We start from the raw sequence: 26,084 nt of genomic DNA on the forward strand, positions 1-26,084 counted from the left end.
CCTGAATTTTAAAAAAATTTACTTAAAAGGGTCTATGCAAAAAATTACAAAAATTAAGAAAAATTCCCTTAACTTACCCTTCTTAAAATAAAATAAAAACATCTATAATATTGAAAAACATAATTTTAACGCAAAGCAATGTAGTAGGTCTTATCATATTAGCAGCGTAGGTGCCAAGCGACGCATCAACAGCGGCGCAGTAATACTGATGTAATGCGGATGTGCGTAGCGGTGTATAACGGCTTTAAACGCGGCTAGACCAGTCATAAGGTCCGCTACAGAATATAACAACAAATAAGATACTGTACCTACAGTAAAAGTAGACACTTTTATCCAAATCGACTTGTGAATAAAGCAATTTGTCCTTCATCTTTACCTAGAATTTAGACAAATCATGTTTACGCACACTGGTATTTTGTGCTATAGATAAACAAGCACCACGAGATATTTCCTTTGGGATTCAAGGACAGCTCTGGAATGCAGCAGTCTAAAAATTCACACATCCACACCTGTCACTCCCAATGATGTCCCATTTGTTTAGTGTCTGTTTGAGTTATAGCCTACCGCTTGACCGCAATGCTTGATGCTACTCTCAGTTTAACGAGGCATGTTCGTATAGCCTACATGTGGTCATTGTTTTGGCAAACTGTTAGCTTCAGCGGGGTGGTGTCCATACAGCTCTAAGCACACTGCCATGTGAGGAAAGATTTCCTCAACCATTCCGTTGTCTCCGGCTGATCGAGAGATGTCCGTGGCGATAAAGGAGGGACGAACGTCAAACCCAAAAGCGAAGTGCGCCAAATGGATATGGTGTTTGTTTCCCCATGTTTTTCTCATCCTTTCATTGATCACTTATGCAGCTTTGGGAGCGGAAATTTTTAAACATATAGAGAATAGGAGCTCTTTCAATGAATCCGAAGAGATCCGTAAGGTGGTGGATAAAGTAAAGGAAACATTCAGGAATTGCACTGGTATAGTAGCCTATTTCTCTGTGAGGATTTTATCCGCGTTTCCATTTTGTTGATTCGTTTATTTTGTCAAAAAAACCTTTTGGATAAAGATGTAAAAAAAAAAAAAATCAAATTTCTTTGTTTGTTATTACCATGCTCTTAAGAGTGTTTGTAAGCTTATCAGCTTTTTTATTTATTCAGAGAATTCAACGCAGCAAGAAATTGATAAAATGCAAACCATTTTAAATGACTTTAAGGAAAAGCGGAGTCAAGACTGGAACTTCTACGGTTCTCTTTTCTTCTGCTGTACAGTGTTCACTACCATAGGTGAGTAACTTAATTATGAAGTTTAAAATGTGAAATGTTTGTTAAGTTAGATATTTTATTATTTTATCCTGAACCTTATGATTTAAGGTCTGCTCAAAATTGTCAAAACAACTCATTTATTTAATTCATTGCCGACTCATTTATTTAATGCACCGAGTTTGTTAGGTCATTTGTGACCTTTGTTCGTACATCTGCATGGTTGCCCACAGTAAACAATATAACTTAAGTGAAAAACCGATGTCACCAGGAAAGAAATGTGTGCATTTTACTGTTCAAAATAAATTAGGATTGTAAATTGTGGTTGGTCACTGTCAACACAATGACATACAGGTCAAAATAAAACGTTTTAATAAATGGTTTGTAATTAACACAAAACCACTGATAATTTAAAGATTATATATTTTATGTATGCATGTTATTAAAGTTAAGGTTCATTAAGAAAACATGCTTCCATGCTACCATCAAAATGTGATGCCATACAATCAGAAAGCATCAATTTGATGATCGGTGATGATGGGGGAGTCAGAGTAGCAATAGACATTTGTTTCTGGATGTGGTTTATAATGTTAAACAGAGGGTAAATAATAGATGTAGATAATATACATGGTTTTTATGGTCTTCTCCCATTATGCATTTAGAAAACTGCTTTGCAAGGTAAGCTTTTTTGAACCAAACGATCAATACTATGTACAGTATACCATTTGGACATCTTGTGATTCTTTTGCAACTCATAGTTTTGTTTGCATTTTTTTATTTTACTTTATTATGTAAATATAAATATCAGTATAAATGAAATAAATGTTTACATGCAAGTTAAAGTCATATGTAATCCTCACAATCACACTCACGAGTCACAATTATCTTTATTAAAACTGTGTGATGGTTTAAAAAATATACAACTGCAAAACATGCAAACTGGCTTGAAAGCTTTCGGCTGATCTCACTGTATGTTTCCGCCAGAGCTTCTTTTAAAAAGAAATAGAGTCATATCAGACCAATGTAAATGGTATTATCTCATCCTCTATCCCACTGGAAAAAAATCCTATATTACAAAAACTCGATAGCCCGAAGTTATAGAAGCTTTTTGGATTAGTTTAAGAATCACTATATATTCTAGTCATGCCACAGCACATGCTATGTATAAGAGCATTTGTGCCTACAGGGATGTGGGTTTAAATTTGTGTGTCATGTCAAAGGTGGAGGCCATAAGGCGAAGCTAGCAGCTTAGTGCTCATACATAGCTGTTCTGTCCTATAAAGGTACAAAATGTGACCCTGTCTGCAGCACCAGGCTAAAGTTTCACAAGCATCAAAGTTTTATCTCACTCACTGATTTCACATTGACTTAAATCTTTGACTTGATCTTACTTATCATATGTTTTCACAGAATGTTTTTTTACATTACATTGGATGATTTTATGTAGAAAACTTCTTTCTTAAAAAGAAAGGGTTTTCATAGCCAGGGTCACAAATGTCCCCAAAATATAATTTAATGAAAAGGTTAAACGACAATAAAAAAAAGTAAAAATCAGATAACTGTCTTGTAGGTTTATGCATTTGATGAAAGTAATCACATCAAACAGGAGGGTTTAATAACAAGACATAATAGCTGAGATTCTGGTAAAGCTAAACAAACCTTCTGACCATGGCTGAAAAAACACAGCTTTCAAATACTGTGAATGAATAAGCAATTATAGACCAAGACATAAGGCAGTGTGCCAGCACTGAGGGGCAGAGCTCCCACCGGCATTACACACCAACTGAGTTATACACTAAACCAGTAAAGACCTTTCTATTTCGGAAATGTCGTCATATAAACCATTAATTGGGGCTGAGGGAAGACATCTGCATTAACATGACCACATAGGCATGCATGAATCGATACAGATTTGGCCTGTTACAATTAAGTGCGAGCAAAATTTATATGACAGATTAAAATTTCTGTTATACATTACAATATTCTGATTGATTTGTTAAATGCATGTGACAGACATGATATCAAAACAGAATATCATGGAAACAGCTTTAATTCATATTCAGTGGTGCATGTTGTTGTTTTATCCTCATCTCTGTAGAGGATGTGGGCAACACATTTCCACTTTATTGCTCTGAACTCTAATGGTTAAACTCAATTCAAGTAGTAATTGATTGTAAACTTATATCTTTTAGAAAATCTAACATAAAACGCATTATGATATTAAATTAGTGCTGAATGGCCATTTGCCTTGTGGATGTCCATTATTTTCCCTAGGAAGGGTTTCCTCATGACCTTAATAAATATTTGTTTCAGAGGCATCTGTATAGGAACATATGTTGATGAGTTCATTTATAACCTGACTAAACTAAACAGTACTGTAGGTGATGCTCTTATTTGATCTGCTGCTTGACGCCACTAAGTAAATATTTAAATGACTGCTATAAACTTAAGGGGGCGATTTCCCGGACAGAAATTAGGCTATAGTCCTAAACTAAAATAAATGTAAGAGCTGTGCAAACTGAAAACAACTTGCACCGACATATCTTAAAATACATCAGTGCCCTTTGTTTTGCCTCAAAATGCACGGCAGTAATGTTTTTAGTAAGGCATGTTTGTTATATTTCCTAATTAAACTGAGACCTAGTCCTGGCTTAAGAGAACCCCTGTCTGGGTAACACCAGATGTTTGGTTTATCTAAAGGTACATTATGGTGCTGCAAATCTAAGGAATGCAATTGCATACACATCAGCTTTGAAAAGGGAAGTATGAGACTGCATGCAGACTAAACAACTGTAGTTAGAATAGTTTGGATGTTTAGTTGTGGATAAAAACTTATAGTTTTTTTAAATTCAGGTATAAATATGTCTGTTATTGTAGAAAAGGCACTTGGATGTTTAGTTGTGGATAAAAACGTATAGTTTTTTTAACTTCAGGTATAAAGATGTCTGTTATTGTAGAAAGGGCACTTATATGCAGGAAACAAGGATGATGGATCCCATATGACTGAATAGAGTTTGCTAGACATCTGTTAAATAATAGCAAACATGTCTGTCATGACCAAAAGCATATGTTCAGTTAATAGGCTTGCAGGTTTTTGTACTTCATTTAATTTGCAAGTTCGAATTAGAGTGACAGACTGTCTTGTTTTACTAATGCACTGATAAAGACATACAGCAGAGGGCAGTACTGAGAGCTGTTGCTCTATTAAGAAAAACAAATGTAAACTTTTGATTAACAGATGTTAAACTTTGATTGTTTGCAGTTCATTCTTCACTATGGGATTTCAAGATCATGAAAGAGTTTTCTAACAATGGGTTCTGTTTTGTCCATTTTTTTAACAGGTTATGGGCAAATGTACCCAGTTACCATTGCTGGGAAGGTGGCATGTATCTTGTATGCGATGATCGGCATCCCTCTCATGTTGTTGGTCATTTCAGATGTAGGTGACATCTTAGCTGTTCTCCTGTCTAAAGCTTACACACAGCTTAGCCAGGTCTTCGGGCAGCTGGTGCAAAAACATTCATGCAGCCTTCACAAGGATAGTAAAACTCCCTCTTCTCACCAAGGACAAAGTGCTGTTGGTAACTACAAGCAGGATGCATTGATCCATGACACAATAACCATTCAGCAAATGATACAACCAAAGTCGTCCATAAAACGGTATGCCTCACAACGTTATACCAACAAAGAGGTCTTTGACTGGATTATTGTTAAGGAGAACTTCAAGCTTAAGAGTGCTCTCACAAAATCTTGCTCCTGTCCTGAGCTTGACCGTATGTCACGTCCACCAAAAGGCTCCAAATTATTTACCGATATTGGACAGAAGATGGACCGCTTTAATGTTCCTTTGCTAGTTATCCTGCTAGTAGTTTTTGCGTACATGCTGATTTGCAGTCAAATTCTAACATGTTGGGAGGAAAAGATGAAGTCCTTTGATGCATTTTATTTTACCTTCATCACTTTGACCACGATCGGTTTTGGTGACATTGTTCCTAAGCATCCAAAGTACTTCCTTGTAACTTTTTTATTCATTATCATGGGCATGGCCGTTCTGAGTATGGCCTTCAAACTTAGCCAGTCGAGAATTGTTTGCTTTTATAGACGTTTCATAAAATGTCTTAGCATGGGGAAGGTAGGAATGCACAAAGACCTAGAGAGTAACTGAAAGCAAGAGAGGCTTTGATTTTTGGGGGGTTTGCTACACTGTCAGAAATAAAGGTACAAAACTGTACCTTTTCTGTCACTGGGGCTGTACCCTAAGTTTCCGTTTGGTACCTTTACAGGAATACAAAACAGAATACAATTTTTGGTAGTAGATTACCATACGTTAAGTACCTACATTGTTAGAAAATATCTACCCTAGCTGTCAGTGGGGCAGGACCCTTTATAAAGGTAATTGTATGGACCATTAGGTACAGATATATAAACATTTAGTACCTGTATTTTTGAGGTACTAATGAGCTCTCTTTGGTCCCAGTATGTACTTCTGAGGTACTAAAATGAAATCCTTAGGTGCAAAGCTGTACTTTTTGAAAGGGTACAGCCCCAGTGACAGAAAAGGTACAGTTTTGTACCTTTATTTCTGAATAGGGCATTAAACACTACAGGGAAAGCATGTCTACTTTCAGCACAAGCAAGTAATGTGTTTTAAAGTCTATATCACTGCCAGTTTGATTCAGTGGGTTGAAAGGGAATGGCCCGGCTGCTAAGCTCATGCCAGCCAAAGGTGCACAGGACCTATAAACTCAGAATAAAGCCATTTTTTTTAGCCAAATGAAAAGATGGCATGGGCCTTTATACTTGATGACTTTCACTTCAGGGCTCGTATAATTAGGGAAAAGCATAAGACATTATGTGTAATGCTTATCAGAAATTAATATAATTTACTAAATACTAATATAACAAGCAAAAAGTATTTAGTAAATGTATTTATTCATTAAATGTATTCATGCAAGATGAATATTTTACATGTAGGGTTCTCATGCATGGAAATTTTGGGGGAAATTGTCATTTTGTATTTTCAAGCATTAATATGTCTAATAATTCTTTTTATATTTTTGTTTGCATTCAAAGTAAACAATGAATGAAATGTGAAGTTAATGTATTGCTGCAATCTATTTACCTTTATCTATTGTTGCTGTAATATCGACACTAAAGGCATATATGCACTATTACAAACATTAGCTTCTGAACGAAAGTTTTAGTACCTGCAATGCACTGTTTGTGAAGTTTTTGAATATTATCAACATGTTATGCACTTTGAAACACGAGTGAATAAATGAATTACTCTGTCCCATTTTTGTATTGTTCTCACCTTTACTACTAAAAAAGTTTTGCACCATATTATATCGCCATCTCTATTTAAAACAATAAATTGCAGGTTACTTTACTTCAAATGGCAATGATGTCAAACATGATGTTACAATGAGCATTGTAAGCTAATGACGCAGTTTTGATCCTATATGTTCAATGGCTGATTTTGGTTCATTTAACCAAATTAAAGTTACTGATTGTGGCTTTAAATATGCTCAAGTACGCTAGAGTTTTCATCAATCATAGCAACAAATATGTTGGTTTGCTTTTAGGCCACAAGATGTCGCTATTGTAGAATTATACTTCGTTAACCTTTCGATAAAGTGCTCTGCTTTGACTTGTCATGCCACTTGGCGTTTAGTCTTGTATAAAATATAAAGTAAAACATCAATCTTAACAAGTGTTGTACTTTTACCTGGATGAACAACTGAGCCTGTCAACATCACCCAGGTAAGTATGACACTCAACGGTATAACGTCACTTCAAGCAAACATGTTGAATTTAAAGTAACTTAATCAGACAAAATAAGCAAATAACCTTATGGTGGTAAAAAAAAGTTGTAAATAAAGTCTTTCAAATTTTTTTTGTCTGACGCTTGATTCTCTCGTGAAAGAGCGCACGCCATTTGAGTTCTCACAGCGTGACGTCAAACACCAGTCAAGCAACTAAAACGCTCCGCATCCCGCGTGCCTTTCACCCGGGATCTGATAGCACAGCTCAATGCAAATGCGCTTATAAGGTAAGAATTGAAGTCCTATTGGATTTATGAAATATATCTATAACAAAACACTATTGTTTGTAGTTTTATATTTTTGTTGATAGTTTCTATGCATGTTATTTATAGGCAAGCTATTATAACTTGTATTCTTTTACATAGCCATGCATGTGTGTGTATATTGATACATTTTCGCTTAAAGCAGTTCTCCTTAGCAAGTAAAAATAACAGCATTTAAAAAAACATTTACGATATTTTGATATCACTTGTTGACAGACATTTTCTTGCTTTGTTGCAGCAGGACCTTTCTCTCTCTTGCTGTTGGATTTTATAAAATGGGACTATTTGATGCTCTTAGAGATTTTAGTTTATTGACATGGCTAAGAGAAGAAAAACAGTCTCGGAGGTTGATTCTGTTGATCGTTTTTATTGCTTTGCTGTTGGACAATATGCTGTTGACGGTGGTCGGTAAGTGCTGTAGCTCACACCTGTTACATATGTAAGCACATATGATGCTTAAATACACATCCCTCCCTGCGACCTCGGATACACTGTTTATGCAAACACATATGATCAATATGTAGCCTACATATATATTCCTTTATTGAATACGCTGTATTATTAAGGGTTCGTGCAATAATGCAATTAATTTGCTTTCTTAAGAAACCTGAAATTAATGTGAATTTGATATAGGACCTAATAATAAACTTTTTAAACATCGAAAACCTTTGATAAAGTCAAATCAATAAATCAAGGGAAAATGAAAGATAATTATGTAGCCTATGAATTTACTATCTCAAGTAGCCTAAACAGTGAGACATAATCAGTGAAACATTATTATTTTTTAAATAGCCTAGTTTATTTCTTAAAATCTATACCTTTAATTAAAATGAATTATTTTTTTACATATTTGAGAGTAAGATGCATTTATTATCTACAAAACAAATGTTAAAAGCTAAGTGATGTTAATGCGCTTGACTATCTTTAAAGATTGTTTTAATCTCCTCTCCCCTGTGTAAGCTTTCAACTACAGGTAGTAGCAGCAGTTTATCTGAATTAAAGCATCATGTCCTCGAGCACTCCGTCCGCGCGCGCTGTCATTAAATGTGACACTAATGCACGCGCTAAACTGCAGCTTTTGCCTCTGTGTTTGTTCTCACGTCCGCGAGCTAAGAAACGCGCACAAGAATGGAAATAGAAAGGAAAAGTATGGCGTATGTGTAGCCTGCATACAGTGCATGTGTATCAGGCGAAAACTAAAGCACAAGTGCTGAATGAAGAGGCTTTTGAGCGTTATCTCACTTGTGTCCCCGTGGGTTATTTACGCATGATAATGTCACCCCCAATTGTTCGCGTAAAAGGTAAAACTCGGTCTAAATCAGCTTGTTTCTGTAGTATGTTGGCAAATAATATGTTTTTGACTGTCTAAAGCTGTCTGTGATTACTGAAAGTGTCTTATTGTATAAAATCTTATTTGAGTATTGTAAAGTAGGTAGCCTATTATTGAAGATATAGATACAGATATAGGCCTATAGACATAAAATAAATATCACTTTGAGTTTTTGTTTATTTTCAGGACCACCATATGCATTAATCAAAACTAATATTTTTCACTGCATTTATTGTATCATTAAAGGCCACACTATATTGTACTGCATACTGTAGCTCAGTTGGGAGAGTCAATTCTCTCTATGAATGGACAAATGTTAATGTGTTTGTTTGTTTGTTTATTTGTTTGTTTGTTTGTTTGTTTGTTTGATTTAATGTGTGTTTGTTTGATTGATTTAATAGCAGATTTATAAACTCTTATATTTAGTCACCTGTCCCCATTCTAAATATATTCACCAAGTCTTAATTATTAAATCTGCACACAATAATTCTTTCTCATCTGTTTGTTAGTACCTATTATTCCCAGCTACCTGTACACAGTGGATGACGAAGCCTCCCAGGCAGCCCAGAATCACTCCATCTCCTCTCTTACCCCAACCGGCACTTTTCAGAGCATCGTGTCTTTGTATGATAACTCAACACGCCTGACTGGCTTCAGTCCGCAAATGAGCACGGCCAGCCTGTTGACCTCAGCCCCTCCTTCTGTCACCCCCCCTCAAAACCACTCCGATTGCCCAAAAGCAGACGACCAGCTCCTGAATGAGAACGTCAAAGTGGGTCTGTTGTTTGCCTCTAAAGCAACAGTACAGCTCATCACCAACCCATTCATAGGACCTCTCACCAACAGGTGGGTTGTGTAAGGTGTTAACTCTATGACAAAGCCTAAATGAGATTCTATAGCTTAGATTGAATTAGAAAGATAAAAATTAAGTTTGATTCCCAGGGATCAAACATTGTATTCATTTAGGATAAATGGTCTGCAAAATGCAAAAATGTAAATGTAAGCGAGACCATAACCATTGTACAGTTCACCTATTTACTTTACTATTGAAAGACATTTTTAACAAATCAAAAGCCATCTGTGCATTCACGCATTAGATTTCACTTCTATCAAAAACATGTAAACATTAGCAGTGACTGATAAGATGGATCTTTGTTCACATACAGTCAAATAAAAAAATTCAGACACCTTTAACATTTCTGACATTATCCCAGTTTATTCGCTATATATAATGATAATATAATAAGAACTCAGAGTTAACTATTTGATATTTCACTGGTTTTGGCCATCATTCTGTTCATGAGTTTGCATTAACACACTCTAAAAATGGCTGGGTTATTTTTGACCCATAATGGGTAAATATTGGACAGAACACGTGCTGGGTTAAAATTTACCCAGTGCTGGGATAAAAATGACCCAATGTTGGCTTGTTGTTATGCAACATGGGGTATAATAACCCAGCAGTTGGATTTAAACAACCCAGCATTGGATCAATTTTTAACCAGGCATGTGTTCTGTCCAATATTTACCCATTGTGGGTCAAAAATAACCCAGCCATTTTTAGAGTGCATGTAATCAATAGGGTAAATACAATAGAGCTTATTTAGAGCTCAACATTTTAGCCCAAACCCAGAGTACTCCCCCTCTTTAACTAGGATATATGTACTAACTGAGAGCGAGGCAATGGAGTGGAGGAGGAATGCTGCAAAAAACAGGACAGGGGTGAGAGACGGCTATTTGTAGAGACCTCTTCACACTGATTGGTTGAATTACATGGCCATGCTCTTCCTGAACTTAGTTCAGTACATTTATTTAGACTGTGTCACAAATGAATAGTAGGTTAAATGACGGTCAGCTGTTAAATGTAAGTACACAGTTAATGCCAATTTATGTCAAGCAATGCTTAATTTTGTGCAGTATGTGGTGTAAAAATTAGCAATTATTGGTAAAACACTTGGTCAGGTCAAAGTGTTTGAATAATTTTGGGTACCACATTTTAATCAGATTTACTGGTAGTTCACATAAAGAATATAAAAGAACTTGCGTATAAAGAAGTTTTGGGTAGAATATGTTTTTTTTTTACTATCCTTACCAACCCATTGTCCTGCATCCACTAGTAAAAAATGTCAGAAATTATATCTGGTGTCTGAATCATTTTTGGCTTGACTGTATGTATCATAGATTGTACACTTATTTCACTTTAATGGGGTTTGACATTGGGTCTATATTGTCACATAGCAGAACTTTGTATGTGTGAATGAGTGTACAGTAAATGGACTGTAAGTAAGGTGAATATTGCACTGCAATTCTTATTCTGATGCTGTCTGTTGGGAGCGATCAGCAGTCATGTGAACACTCGGGCATATGCCGTCACTCTTACATTTACATCCTCAGTTTTGAGGAAAGCACTGCTGTGAACAGATCCACTGGAGCTTTGTCAACTCTTGTCTCTATGTAAGAATCAGTCAGCCATAATGTTGTTTAATAGTCACAGTTAGCTTGATATCAGTATCAGATATTTAACTAATCAACTTAGACAAACAAAATTGGTTTTAATGTGGTGTTATATGATAAATAATAAAGTAACATCTTTACTGCATAAACGCAACACAAAATGTCCTCATTTAAACTTTTTCATTTGAAGCTTAATGTTTTTGGTCAGAATAAAACGTCAATGCTAGTTTTATATTCCATAGAAAAGACATAGCTGAGTCGATTCTTGTTTGTAATTGCAGAATAGGCTACCAGATCCCGATGTTTGCTGGTTTCTGCATCATGTTTGTTTCAACGCTCAGTGAGTACAAAATGCTTTTTTAAACATTACCCTTATTTTTAAATGTCTTTATGGAAAAGGCAAAGAAACTGCCTTCATGTCTTTATTAATAAATGCATTTACTTTCCCTCTTTCTTCTGTCTGTGCTTTACTCTTCTTCTAAAGTGTTTGCGTTTTCATCGAGCTATACTCTGCTGTTTTTGGCCAGATCTCTGCAGGGTGTCGGTTCCTCGTGTTCTTCTGTAGCAGGTAACTGACCATGTGCAACACTGCATTACACAAGGAAGCTTTCAAAACCTGCTCTGTTATGTTTTATAGCCGTGGTTGAAATGCCTTTATTAAGTGCACAATTTGTGAACCTGAGTGCACTAAGACTCATTTGACTTTGATCTTCTCTGAACTCCTCATGTACAAAGCCATTGTTAATGTTGCCTGTGCAAAATGGGGTCCCCGCTCTTATTCAGAAATGTATGTAGAGCCACGATTGTTTTTCTTGGTTCACATTACTGGCTGACCTTTGCTTTTTGTAACAGATTATTTATGTCTCATTCCACAGGTATGGGGATGCTGGCTAGTGTTTACACAGACGATGAGGAAAGAGGAAATGCTATAGGAATTGCCTTAGGAGGTCTAGCCATGGGAGTTTTGGGTGTGTATTCTTGATCATATTAAGTAGCAAGTATTAAACTTCAGATTTTAGTGACAGTTTAAAAAAACAAAAACCTACAATGAAGGAGAGACATTCTTACACTTAACTTGACTGTGAAAACCTTTTCACTGATCTCACGGAAAATCGTTTTATAGTCACAAAAAATGTATTCATTAATTCGTGTCCATGGCACGAAATTCTGCTTTTTTCATGCCTTGAGCACGAATGTCTTTTTCGTGTCACTCTATAAATAGTTTTTCGTGTCCGTTGCGCGATTTTCTTTTCCGTTTCATTTTATGTACTGTTGTCTCATAGTTTTTTTCCTATTTTCTTACCATTGCCACTTTCTGTTACATTTTTAGACATCCTAGCCCAAACCCCAACTCTAACCCTAACCCCAAGGGACAATGATTTAAAAATAGGAAAAAAATGAGAAAACAATACATATAATGACATGAAAAAGAAAGTCGTGCCATGGACACAAAATACTATTTATAGAAATTTGTGCGAGTGACATGAAAAAGACATTAATGCTCAAGGCACTTTTTCATGACTATGACACGACTTTCTGTGAGATCATATAGACAGAAACAACAGCAAAAAGACACCTGAGTAAAAAAAGAAAGAATTGAGCATCCTCTAATACTTTAGAAAAAAAAAATGCTACAGTAAAGATGTTTTATACATTAAGTGTTTTGAAGTTTAAGGTGGGGCGTAGACTTTAAGTGCCCTGTCTAAAGCATACGAACAGCGGTCAGTGTAAATGCATTGAGTAAGATGTTGAATCTGGCTCTTCCTGTTAATGGTTTTTTGCTTTAGCCACTGTACTGGCCAAGCAGATGTGGTTTGTCTGATATTTTTTCAATAATAACAAAGGATACAAGATTGTTTTCATTGCTAAAGTGAAGACTATAACTTGAGAAATACAAAAACAACCAATAGCATTTGAAATACAGTGGATTCCGTGTTAAATCTGAGCATTAAATTCCGTGGCATGACCAAAAGAACTCTTATTACTAAGGGTGCTGTGTTTAGTTTATTTTGAAAAATGTTTCGCTGTTATTTTAAACACTTTAATTTAAACTGATATACACATACACAACCGACTGAGTGGGACAATTAACGTGTATTCAATTTGTTTGTACAGGCCATGTTTATTCAAAGCATACTGGTGACTTTAAGAGATTTAGTAAAGATAATACGTTTGATCTGCAGTGCTTGCATACTGTGCTGTATGTCAGTGATTCATTCACCGTAGCTGCATGCATTTGTGTCTGTATGTGTGATCCAGTTGGCCCTCCATTCGGCAGTGTCATGTATGAATTTGTCGGTAAGACGGCCCCGTTCCTCATCCTGGCTGTGCTTGCAGTTCTAGATGGAGGTGAGTAGCTCTGTTGTTTAACATTTTCCAAATCAAGTATATAAAATAGCAGATTCATTCAAACGGTCCTTTTCAACATCACAAATTTAGGGGTATTGAATGCTGGTGACAGAATTTCAAATGCTAAACAAATTATTTGCAATTTACCTGATTACCTGTGTTTGTTTCTCATTTTCATGAGCAGCTCTGCAACTCTTTGTATTTCAGCCATCAAAGGCTGAACCAGAGGTGAGTACATCCTCTTCATTTTTAGACCTAATCCAACCTGAGCAGCTGCCTGTTTTCAAAACATTCGTTTTAGGGGTAAGGACTGATTTACTCGTCAAACACTTGCTAAAGGTCATGCCCTGAATTAGGAATGATGTGCATTTACGCTATATTTCAACACTAAATGTTATCTTTAATTTTATTTGTGAATATAAAGATTCTCCAATGGAGGTGAAAGTTTCATTCATTGTTCCCGGGGTTTTTTTTAGGGTCAGCATTATGTTTTAGGTCTACTTTCTCAAGCAAGAAGATTATTTAGAGTAGACCAATAGATTTCTAGGCTATTTTGATGTTTATTAGTCTATTAATTAAGCATTTAGTTCAGACTACACCATGGTAAGCTTATTGAGATTTATGATAGGGGTGGCAATGTAGCTCAGTGGGTAGCAGTGTTGCCTCACAGCAAGAAGGTCCCTAGTTTAAGCCCTGGCTGGAGTTTGCATGTTCTTCCTATGTCAGTGTGGTTTTACTCTGGGTACTCCGGTTTCCTCCCACAGGCCAAAAACATGCAAGTTAGGTGAATTGGGGATACCAAACTGCCCCTCCCCCAACATGTGTATGGATTAACTTGTCTGGATCAATTTGTGTATGGATTAACTGGTTCTTGCCATGGATATAACAATAGATGCTGGAATAGTTTAAAGGAAGAAAGAAAAAAAGAGATTTATGAACATAACAGCAAACTGTTGCTTTAATAAACTTAACATATAGGACTTTTGGCTGGCATTTCTCTTGTTGTCATAGACTATTGTCATAGCAGATTATTTCTTAGTAGGTTATAAAATGTGGTTTGGTCTGACATGCCAAGTGTGGAATAAGCTGGTCTTATCAGTAGCATGGTGTACATTTTAAACTCGAAACGAAAAGCTTGTGTTGGTGGCATATTATATTGTGCACATGTGTAGACCAAAGTGAGTGTGTGTATTAGAAATAGTGTGCTTGTGTCCCTTGCTTTTGTGTCACGGTAAGGGAAATGTACGGCTGAGTGGCTGATCCAATCACAGTATGACTGACTATGATCAATGAGGCTGATGGGTATCAGTTACTACGGAGACCACAGGGCCTCCGGTAAACAACATGTGTGTGTGTGTGTGTGTGTGTGTGTGTGTGTGTGTGTGTGTGCGTGCGTGCGTGCGTGCGTGCGTGCGTGTGTGTGTGTGTTTAAGTGGAGCATCTTATCCTTTGAATATTTGGCATCTTTTGTGAAAATAAATAATTTAACCCATCCTTTTCCAGTAATGAATTACATATAATATGGGAGATAATGGCAAATTTGTGTGATATAGTTTATCTGCCAGTTAATGGTGAGATGTTAGTGAACTCAAGGCAAGCCAAGTATTATTTTATAATCATTTATAATTTTCTCATGGGAAAGATAGATATGAAATGATCAAGGCACACTGTCAAGAATATTTTACTGAAGTAGATACTATAATGCAAAAAAAAATGTAGTTTGTACTGGTTAAGAAAAGCTTTTCAACAAAGCTTTTCACCAGATCTGATCTTTTTCTTTCATCACGCATCCAGTAGTGGCCGGGGTCTTCTTTTTTCGAAGGCGCACAATGCGAAGTTTGTCACAACATGTATTTAGCCCGTCATGTGTGTGTTTCTTAATTTAAAAATATGTGTTCGCTGTGTTGAGAGAACCTATGTGCATCACGTGTCTGTCAAAATAAGAGTCTGCTGTAGGCCCATCTAAAGGGTTTATGATAAAAGAGACACTCGCGTTTGCCAGATACTCGCATAATCTCATGCGTAATCAAAGTTTACTGTTAAGGGAGTGTCTTGTGTGTAGACACGTTAGCGTCTCTTTTATCTTAAATGGTTTTGACGCATGTGCAGCAGGCACTTATTTCATGTGATGCACATGGTTCACATGACGCAACAAACACATTTTGTTTGTTATTTACTATCTCAATCAATAATCAATCAATCAGTAATACCTGGACATCATTTAAGCTGACACAGATGGACATATGAGCCAAAGCCCCCATGAGTGTCAATATCCAAAGGGATTATGGGTACGGACAGGAGTGAGTGACAAAATCACATTTTTTGTTGTGGCTATGTTCTTTAATGAGATAATTCCCAGCCTTATTTATCCTTGTTAAACAGAAAATTTGCTAAAATGACAATGTTTTGAGTGAAATGACAATATCCACAGAGGAGCAGAATGGCTAGTGAAGTAAAGAATAGGATCTGATATAATCAGGGATGTCGACTGTCAGCCATCACTGGCGACCAGTGAGCTCAATCAAAACAATTACCTAAAAGAAAGTGTCACTTGGAGTGTAACACAATCCTAACATTTTTAAATGGACAGGAGCATTTTTTTCTGTTCGATTGGATTGGAAAAATAATGTCCTCCCTGTCCCTCATTGGTTGGACAAACATACAGTCCTGCTTAATACACTGCTTGTTGCTGTGTCAGGCTGGATTGGATGCTTAAAATACTGAACATATGTTTTGATGCCATAGAGCCATACTATTTACACTTTGCGGCATTCAACCTACAATTGGTTTGATATTAAAGGGACATTCCACTTTTTTTGAAAGCTCCCCTACAGTTTTGGAATTCATTCAGCTGATCTCCGGGTCTGGCGCTAGCACTTTTAGCATAGCTTAGCACAATCCATTGAATCTGATTAGACCATTAGCATTGGGCAAAAAAATAACCAAAGAGTTTCAATATTTTTCCTATTTAAAACTTGACTCTTCTGTAGTTACATCGTGTACTAAAACCCAAAGGAAATTAAAAGTTGTGATTTTCTAGGCAGATGGTTAGGCACATGGTTAGGACTACACTCTCATTCTGGCGTAACAATCAAGGACTTTGCTGCTGTAACCATAGACCGTAAAAAAATATGGACGTAGTGTCCGTGACGTCACCCAATGGTTTGCGAAGATCATTTTTGAAGCTTAAAGTATGCGTTGCCTGCCGTCGCCATCTTGGCCGCCCTTCACCGCGAATCAACCGCGGAAAACCGAAAAGGGGTAAAGAGGCGGGACATGTGTGAAGCTGAGGTGAAACCACTCCCGCCTATCGCGAGTCTAATGACAGCAGTGGCTGTTCAACCGTCACTCAAGTGGCCACGCCCCTAATTATGGAGAAGTTTAAGGCTTAATATAATTTAAACGAATGAGTTACAAAAAAATGTACCCTCCTCACAGTTGTCATGAAGGGAAAAATTTGCTATATATACCACAAAAACTTTTTGTACCAGGCTGTAAACACATTATTTTCTACTGTAAAGTTGGGCATTTTTAACATGGGAGTCTATGGGAATTGACTCCCTTTTGGAGCCAGCCTCAAGCGGCCAGTCGATGAATTGCAGTTTAAGTCACTTCCGTATTGGCTTCATTAGAGAGATCGGAAGGTTGCCCCTCGGCTGTAACATGGCTGCAGCAGGCGTAGTGATATTACGCACTGCCCAAAAATAGTTAATGAAAGTAACCAAGGGGACTATTTTCGGGCAGTGCGTAATATCATTACGCCTGCTGCAGCGATGTTACATCAGCAAAGTCACTGAATATTACGCCAGTTTGAGAGTATAGTTCCTAGCCATATCTGCATAGAAAATCGCAGCTTTTATTTTCTGTTGGTCTTAGTACATGATATAACTACAGAAGAGTCAAGTTTTTAATAGGAAAAATATTAAAACTCTTTGGTTATTTTTTAGCGTGATGCTAATGGTCTAATCAGATTCAATGGATTATGCTATGCTAAAAGTGGTACCGGAAATCGGCTGAATGGATTTCAAAACGGTAAGAATCAAATGTTTAACTCTAGGGGAGCTGGAAAATTAGCATTTTCAAAAAAGTAGAATGTCCCTTTAAGAAAGGCTTTAATAGAAGAACAGTATTAACAGTATTCAATTCTTCACATTATTTCGTCAGTATTAAGACACAGAAGTTATCAGAAGAAAGCTTTTATAAGCTAAACAGGCAAATATTGAAATGACCTCGCCTTACACTTGAGCAATAGCAGGAACCTGCAAGCTCTCTTTAACCTAAATGAAATCTTAATTTCTAATGACTTTAGACACTCAGTCTCCTCAGAAGAGTTCAAGATGTGCTTAGTGCCAAAAGACGTCTCACTAAAATACTGACTTTTGTTTTGAAAATTGAGATTTTTTTATTATTTTGTGTACTTATTTTCCATATTTTCTGTTTCAGCCTTAACAAAGAGACCCAAAAATAAATATGGAAATATTTATACTTGCACATTTCTTTTAAAAACTGTAGTGATGTTGCACTAGTGACACAATTCCTACATGCACAAAGTTAACTGTGATCTTTTTTACTGATCGCTTAGAGGTGTCATAAATGCAGCAGAATGCACATGGGACATCATATATATTGTTTCCGTTCGTTTTCCTATGATTTTCAAGCATCTAATCTCCATGGGAACCACTGCGGTGACTAGCACAAGGTTTCCTAAATGGCCGTGTGTCAGACTCACACACCCTGTCACACAACCCTTAATAAAAACACGCCTGACCTTAGGCTGCTATCTTTAATAGGGATCAAAGCCCAGCTTTGCAATGGCATACATTGTATCACTGATGTGTTCAGGGGCAATTGTTTGTATTATCTGTATAAAAGACTGCTTTGACTTTTTAGTCTTATTTTGAGTTTAATCAAATGTATTTTTTGTTTTCCACAGACCCAGACAGGAACTCCACTGTTGACCCTCATGAAAGATCCTTACATTCTCATTGCAGCAGGTCAAATGAATTATACTTATAATAAACAGTATATTTTATTCGTATCCTAGATAGATCACAGTGTTTAGTCTCAATACATGTTAAAAGAGAAAAAACACAAATTGTTTGTTTTACTCCAATATTTGACCACTTGTGTGATGCTGGTTAGTGTGTTTTTCAAGAGGCTGTGGGTGTGACACATTACAGGGTGTAATTTTTCTGTGAGAGAGGGATGAGTGTGTATGTGTGAAAGGGAGAGTGAAGTGGTTAAGAAAAGTCTGTGTTCGTCTCTGCCTCCAATTTCAGTGGCCTGAGAGCAGGGGCAGCAAGATGTTGTTTATTGTATCTTAGAAAGGAAACAGAATGAGAGGACTGGGGAGGGGGTCAAAAAGATAAGAATGAATCCACTTACCCTTTCCTCATTTTTATTTCAGGTTCCATTTGTTTTGCTAACATGGCTATTGCTATGCTGGAACCAGCGCTGCCCATCTGGATGATGGAAACAATGTGTCCAAGGAAATGGCAGCTAGGTGGGAGAATGTTATTCTTGTTATAATATTATATATAATATATACTATATAATATAATATTATATTAATAGTATTCCTCTCTTTTCCACAATTTGTACTGTATTAGAAGGATGGATCACAGTTTTGTTATAATTAACGTGAAAAAATAATCTATTTTTCATGTCGTGAAATCTACTGATGTTTGATAGTGGGAAATATGCTTTTATCTGCCGATACCGATTATAGGCAGATTATTTTAGTGCAAAGTTAGGACACATTAAGCCACATTTGTAGATTTCACGACATGAACAGATTTCACTCAGACTTCTTGGATTTTACGACATAATACTTTTAAACAAATTCATTTGTATGTCATATTACATAATCAATTATCGTACCGGCACAGACTTTTTGTATTGGTGCATATCTTAGCCATAATTGATTGCAACAAGTAGCAGGACACCTTGTCTGTTATTTCTTATTCTTGTAGACTTGCCCATTGTGAAATCAAACTTGTCTACATAACTGTATCAGTAAAGATCAGTTACACTGGCCATGTTTGTGCAGTTTCACATTCGGTGTAAACGGACAAAACCGGAGCTTACGGTGCATTTAAGGTATACATTTATCACTTTCTGTGTTCCTTTGGAACCAAACCCATAACCTTTGCTCTGCTAACACATTGCTCTCCCAAGTGAGCTCCAGGAACTAAGCATTAAAAGCTTGCCATACCCTGCCTGGTTAAACACACAGTCTAAAATATTCCCCATAAAGATCCATCTGTGTATCAGAACCGTTTAGGTCTTTTTGGTTTCTCCACGGTTCTTCCTGCTGCTAGGAAGCTTTGACTGATAATAGAGAAAGATATATGGAAAGAGAAAAGGTAAAGCGAAAGGCAGAAAGAGAGAGCTGGCAAGGGAGTGTCTTCTGTCTGGCAGGATATTGAAGTGTCATTGGCAGGCAACGGAAAAGCAAGCCAGCTAATGAAAGAAAGAAGCGAGAGAATAAGAGAGGCAGCTTCATAACCACGTCTGTGAGACGAACAGCAGCTCTGAGATCAAACTGATAGCGTGTCTTCTTATCTGTGTCCTCTCTCTCTCTCTCCTCTCCCCATTTAGGGGTTGCATTCGTGCCAGCCAGCATCTCATATCTTATAGGGACCAACATCTTTGCCGTTCTGGCTAACAAAATGGGGAGGTAGGAGAGGGAAATGAATCTGTTTTTCCCCCACTTCTCCTTTCTTATCTTCCTCCGCTTTGCTATCAGCTCTGGAGAAGCTTTAAATGAGTTTCTGTGGGCAGGTTTTTTTGTTATTATTATTTTAAAGATCTCAGCATGCTGTTTTGTTGATTTTTTTGTGTTTGTTATTTACATACAGGTTTTAATACATTACAAACCCATAAAACATTAGAGGCATGTGCTTTCTTGTCATTACGACAATGTGTTATGTAGGTTTTCCTGGTGTGACATTCTGTCTTTCCTTACTTATGTCTTAGTCCTTAGGATTTGTGCTTTTGTTGGCATCATCTTAAAATTTTCTCTCTTTGACACATATTTTTATAGATGGCTGTGTTCACTCATCGGTATGCTGCTAGTTGGTCTCAGCATACTCTGCGTAAGTTTTTCTGCACTAAATTCATCACAATTTGCATTTCCACACTTATTATTTTGAACACACTACACTGGTTTCTTCGGCTGGATGGATATCATGGCATATAAGGAATAAAATGCTGATATTAAAATGTATAATACCATAGTAATTCCTCCAACGTGGTAAAGCACATGTGGAGAATTAAAATTAGTTGTGGCTTAAAGATTTTGTTTCCCACTCTGCTGAGTGCTGAAAAGAAAGTTTGTTGAAGATATCTGAGTCTGTCTGCCCAAGACATTTCCTGCTTAGCAGAAAGACAGTTCTCTTTAAGACGCTTATCAGATTATACTGGAAACCAGTTCAGATTGGAGTCAAGTACACTGAAGATTTGCTAATGGGAAAAACATCAGTTTAAAAAGGGTCACCAAGGGTAACCCATCGCTGTACCATTAAATTACCAGAACTGGTTATGATTTTTTAAGTTGATAAGTACATGGGCTGGAAAAACAACTTAACAACATACCCCACTAGCCATTAACTCCTTTATCAAAGTGATTTATGTGGCAGGTTCCTGTATGTAATTTCCTCCAATTGTGTTCAGGTGCCTTTTGCAAAAGACATATACGGACTCATTGTGCCAAACTTTGGAGTTGGATTTGCAATCGGTGAGTTTGACACAGAGTTTTACATTTCATCTTCTATATCAATCTATTAATGATTAATATGATATATAGAATATTTAAACCACATATAAGAAATCATTTGTTAATGTTGTATGATCTGCAGGTATGGTGGACTCTTCAATGATGCCCATCATGGGTTATCTAGTAGATCTGAGGCATGTGTCTGTGTATGGTAGTGTGTACGCTATTGCTGATGTTGCGTTCTGCATGGGCTTTGCTTTAGGTAAGGAACAAGAAATTACCGTTCATATAAAATGTGACCCTGTCTGTGAAATCCAGACTAAAATCTTATTTTGAGATTAGGAGCATCAAAGTTTGATTTCAATCATTGATTTCCCTTTTATTTGAATGTTTGACATGACCTTACTCCGTCAGTATTAAAGATATCAAGGTTGTTTACACTTGGCATTAACATGCGTTTTCGTCGATAGGATCACAAGTGGACTACGTTAATGCCAGGGGTAAACGGTGTTCAAAAAGTTTTGAGCTCGTCCACTTTCGACCACTTTCAACCACATCCAGAGGTAGTCGAAAACCTCTTTCGATCGGATTGCTTTTGTAGTGCAAACGCACATGTGGTTGATGGTTGAATGTGTTCGAACGGCCACAGGAGACCGCCTTCTCTCCGCCCATTTATCTAATCTAGGTACTGAACACAATGTTTTACGTCTTTTCTGACTTCTGGCGTGAACATACGGTGTACAGCGCTATTTTTAGCCTTTCATTTATAAAACTAACGTGGCTGATCTCCGCAGTTTCATTTTGCAAGCGTGTGAAAGTTGCGCGATCTTATTTCATCAATTGCGCTGAAATATCAGAGAAAGCTCTAACATATACATGTACAAACACTGTGCAGCATGTTTACTTACAACACAAGCAGCAGACTCTGCCATAATATTAGTTTGTGTCCTTATAAACTCATCATTACTCCCGCTCGCGTTTAAATGACAGCAGAGAGACTCACCCACAGTTTCCACAGGCCACCCCCTCACAGTATTCAGGACAGAAGGGGTTAAAAGGGGACAAAAGAGACTGATTTAAATACCTGGTGTAAATGTGATGTGTCTCTCTTGTCCACTTGTGATCCGATCGATGAAAACACATCTTACAAAGTGTTAACAGCCCCAAGTTTATATTTTCTCTGAATGTTCTCTACATACTTTTTGTAGGATGATTTTATTTAAAAAAAAAAACAGGCAGGGTCACATATAATTACAAATACTCTATATGACAAATGTACATTTGCTAGCCATACTGATACTATATTAGAGGCTCTATGAATCTCTTTTTGTCATTTAGGTCCATCAGCAGGTGGAGCGATCGCACGGAGTATTGGCTTCCCATGGCTCATGACCATTATTGGTGTGATCGACATCCTGTTCGCTCCACTATGTTTTTTCCTGCGAAATCCTCCTGCCAACGAGGAAAAGATGGTCAGACTCCAGCATATGTCATCTAACAAACAATTTAACTTACAGTACATTCAAGCCATGACAACACAACAAATCACTTCACTCTTATGCACACATTTTGAGGCACTGTTGCAGCTAATATACTGTACATTCATTTCCATATTTATTGTGATGTAAATTTGGAATTGTGATTTAACAGATGATGTAATGAGAAAAAAGAGACTGGATGTAAAAATATATTTTTTCTTGAATAAGATGCTAAATTGTTTAAAGCAAGACTAGTTAGAAAACACTAACAGTCTAAAACAACATAATGTGCAACACAATATACATTTTTAGATTCTTGTGTATAGACGGTTTCAGCAGTAACAACATAAAGAAGCAGCTTTTGTGGTCAACACGTAACTTCCGGTAAACCCCGCTAAGAATAAATAACAATAAAGTCCTCTTAAAGTAGTTTATTTATATAACATGCTAAATAAACAACACGTAGATTACCTAGAAAACCAAAACATTTGTTATATTCGACGAGGTATTTGTTCAGTTTAGCAACTAGTCAGACCTTTAAAAAACTGAAACCGGAAGTAAAGTTCCGACCAGATGGTAATCGCGTCACTGCACGTACGTCCGATGAAACGGTTTATATAGTATAACATTGTCGTGTTCTGTTTAGTGTTACTTTATAAGAAGTTTGTTTAATGTGATTTACAAACTATTATTTGCCATTGGATCTATCAACAAGGATGTATCTGACTTTTAACTATTATCATCCCTATCTCAAAAATAACCACATGTTCACTCTCTGCCTGGCAATGCTTTCACCCTTTCATTTTGATTTCATCTCTGACTTCAAACCACTGACATAATAGAATATGACTGAAATAGGAAATTATGTTACATAATAGATACAAAAAAAATAAAAAATTCTCAGGATGCCCTTAAGCTGAGATCAAAGAGTGATGCTGATCGAAACAGACAGAATGCGTCTGCCCTCTGATCAAAGGCAAGCAACAGTCTTTCTTTTTCGAGAGGAGCACCATGCTGCTCCTGAAGTGTACTAATGTGCGCATGCACCCAAGAACAGATCTACAGACACGCCCCTATGATCACATACTCTTTATGAGCGAAATAAACCCACCGTCTGCCTCTCACTGTGTTTCCTGCAGGCCATTTTGATGGACTCCAGCTGGTCAATGAAGACGCGTTCCTACTCCACCCAGGGCTCCAGCTACCAAATGGGTGACGATTTGGACCCCGAGAGCCCTGAATAAGCCCCGTCACTGCCAGCGCCCATGTATGTCAACTTGAGCATCTATTTTGTTGTATGAAAGAGAAAAACAACAGACTTTAAAGAAAACCACAATGCCGATATGTAAAAATATCCGATACCTGTCCCACGCTTGTCCTGTGGCTCTGATGGTCATGCTCTACTGAAGCAAACCAAAGCTGTTCTCATTAATGTTTGTTCTCAGTGGGAGAAATGAAGTATCTACCCAACAGCCTTATCAATATGCATAACACTTGCATGTGATTCGAGAGCAGGATTTGAAGATAAAGAGAAGCAAACATTAACTAGACTTTCATTGGGTGTAACAACGTTCTTCAATTTTTTTAATAAGGTGTGAAAATGAGTAGTTGATATATAATGGAGGAATCAGATATAAAACCGGTTTCATTCAATATGACTTTGTGGACAGATATGTACAGGATATTTATTGTTTGTTTGTGATGAGTGGGAAAAATGTGGTCTTCATGTATCTATTGGTCCTGTTGAAGTCTCTTTTCATAGACGTAAATGTCAGGTTCATTCGAGTCAGATTACTTTACAACTTTACTACCTTGAAATGGGCCTTAACACGTTTTTATTTATTTTTTATCAGGTTAGAATTAACAACATAATATCTCATAATAGCTGAAGTTTTTTTAGGTAAATTTAAATTTGGTAAATTATTTGATTCCATTGCTGTTTTGGTTTCAAATCATTTTTTTGCATGTGAAGTCCATAAGCTGGTCGAGTGATATCTTGCATTGGTGTGCAGACCCTACGCGTAACATTATTATCATGGTTTTTTTATTTATTTTATTTCTGACAGCATTAGATAATCAAGCAGAAAGTCTTATTGTCTTTGGAAATGTTATAATTGTGTGACTTGGGTGATGTTGACAAAAATCATTGTACTGTAATGAACAATGAGCCATGCCTAAATATTACCTACACATGGTGACGAACTGTTTCAGTTTAGTTAAAGAAAAATAAATTATTGCTGTAAAGCATCCAGATACTTTATGTACCTTAGATTCTATTTTATTTTTGAAGTGTATAAAGTATACAGCATATATCTATATTTTAGTAAGTCATTTAAAAATGTGCGTTCATTTGTAGAGAACGTTTTAATATTCTTCTTTCCCAATTTGTCACATCTAATTTTCTTTTGAATTAAACCAATATTTTTATTAATTTTCCAGGGGCATGAATAGCTTAATTCTCCACACTCTTGTTCTCACTAGGACGGTACCTTTTAAAAAGTCCTAATATGTATTATTTTGGTACAGATATGTACCTTTGAGGAACCAGGTACCAATATGCACCTTTTAGGTACAAAAGTGTACAGGTTGTTGCTTATCAGCAGCATGGTGTATCAGTTTTTATTAGCAAACAAATTTTATGCCTTAAAATAAAAGTGTTAGCCTGAATGTCCATTGTTTTTTCCCAATTCAATAACAAACACATTATCATGGGCAACATTTCATATTCTAAAAATAAATTCAAGATAGCTTAAGATCCAACAATGTTCAAATCCTGCTTTTCCTTACCTTATAAACTGATAGAAAAGCAATTTCAATTGGGATGAAAACAAACTGATTGGCCTTATGATTCCTTGCTGTAAAATACCAAGCAAATAGATCTTCAATATTGTTCAGTGCCCATTTATTTTCTGTGGCATCTATGTACTGTGGAAAACATGTTTTTTATTGCCCATAGGAAAATAAAATCATTTGACACACATCATGTTTTCCTCTGGAGCTACAATCAATTTATTGCAACAATTTTGACCAAAACTGGCCTTTGATATAAACCATTTTAGCTCAACTTGAAGTACAAGGACAACTAGAGCTTTTTGTGTTAGATGGGGGGATGAGATCCTTCTATTAATCCTCTGTCATTAAAAGTGCAATTGCTATATGGACAGACCAAATGCATGCGAGTCAGCAGACAGAATTGACCAGGTATAACTTGATTTACCAGAGATTTGCCAGTGTTAACTAACCCCAAATCACCTGAACCATTTAAAAGGTACAAAATACACGTGATACACAAGGCTCAATCAGAATGATAAATGTCTTGCTAAGTTATTGATTTGCACGCTTTTATCCCTCTTTGTAATTACTTATAATTAAGTTACATGTCTTTTTTTATTAAAGATTCGTGTATATGTGCCAA

At 36.6% G+C, this 26,084-nt stretch overlaps 2 protein-coding genes across 3 annotated transcripts; both read left to right on the plus strand.

Moving 5' to 3' along the window:
* The first annotated feature begins 541 nt into the window (after nt 1–541).
* kcnk18 (potassium channel, subfamily K, member 18) lies at nt 542–6,459 on the plus strand. Its single transcript, XM_065255153.2, has 3 exons — nt 542–971; nt 1,152–1,277; nt 4,595–6,459. The coding sequence occupies exons 1-3, from the start codon at nt 746–748 to the stop codon at nt 5,416–5,418; spliced, it is 1,176 nt and encodes a 391-aa protein (XP_065111225.1). The 5' UTR covers nt 542–745; the 3' UTR covers nt 5,419–6,459.
* Nucleotides 6,460–6,893: 434 nt separating this feature from the next.
* slc18a2 (solute carrier family 18 member 2) lies at nt 6,894–24,214 on the plus strand. 2 transcript variants are annotated; one of them, XM_065255220.1, is made up of 17 exons: nt 6,894–7,016; nt 7,180–7,305; nt 7,580–7,749; nt 9,181–9,517; nt 11,407–11,465; nt 11,610–11,693; nt 12,001–12,093; nt 13,385–13,474; nt 13,659–13,702; nt 18,408–18,468; nt 18,882–18,977; nt 20,075–20,153; nt 20,520–20,571; nt 21,149–21,212; nt 21,334–21,453; nt 22,530–22,663; nt 23,809–24,214. In XM_065255220.1, exons 3-17 carry the CDS (start codon nt 7,617–7,619, stop codon nt 23,911–23,913), a joined length of 1,551 nt encoding a protein of 516 aa, XP_065111292.1. In that variant the 5' UTR covers nt 6,894–7,016; nt 7,180–7,305; nt 7,580–7,616; the 3' UTR covers nt 23,914–24,214. The 2 variants fall into 2 exon arrangements, with proteins under 2 accessions (XP_065111292.1, XP_065111293.1); XM_065255221.1 differs by having other exon boundaries at nt 7,583–7,749.
* The last annotated feature ends 1,870 nt before the right edge of the window (nt 24,215–26,084 follow it).

This window comes from Paramisgurnus dabryanus, chromosome 17, assembly GCF_030506205.2.
Source record: "Paramisgurnus dabryanus chromosome 17, PD_genome_1.1, whole genome shotgun sequence".
Taxonomy (NCBI): Eukaryota; Metazoa; Chordata; class Actinopteri; order Cypriniformes; family Cobitidae; genus Paramisgurnus; species Paramisgurnus dabryanus.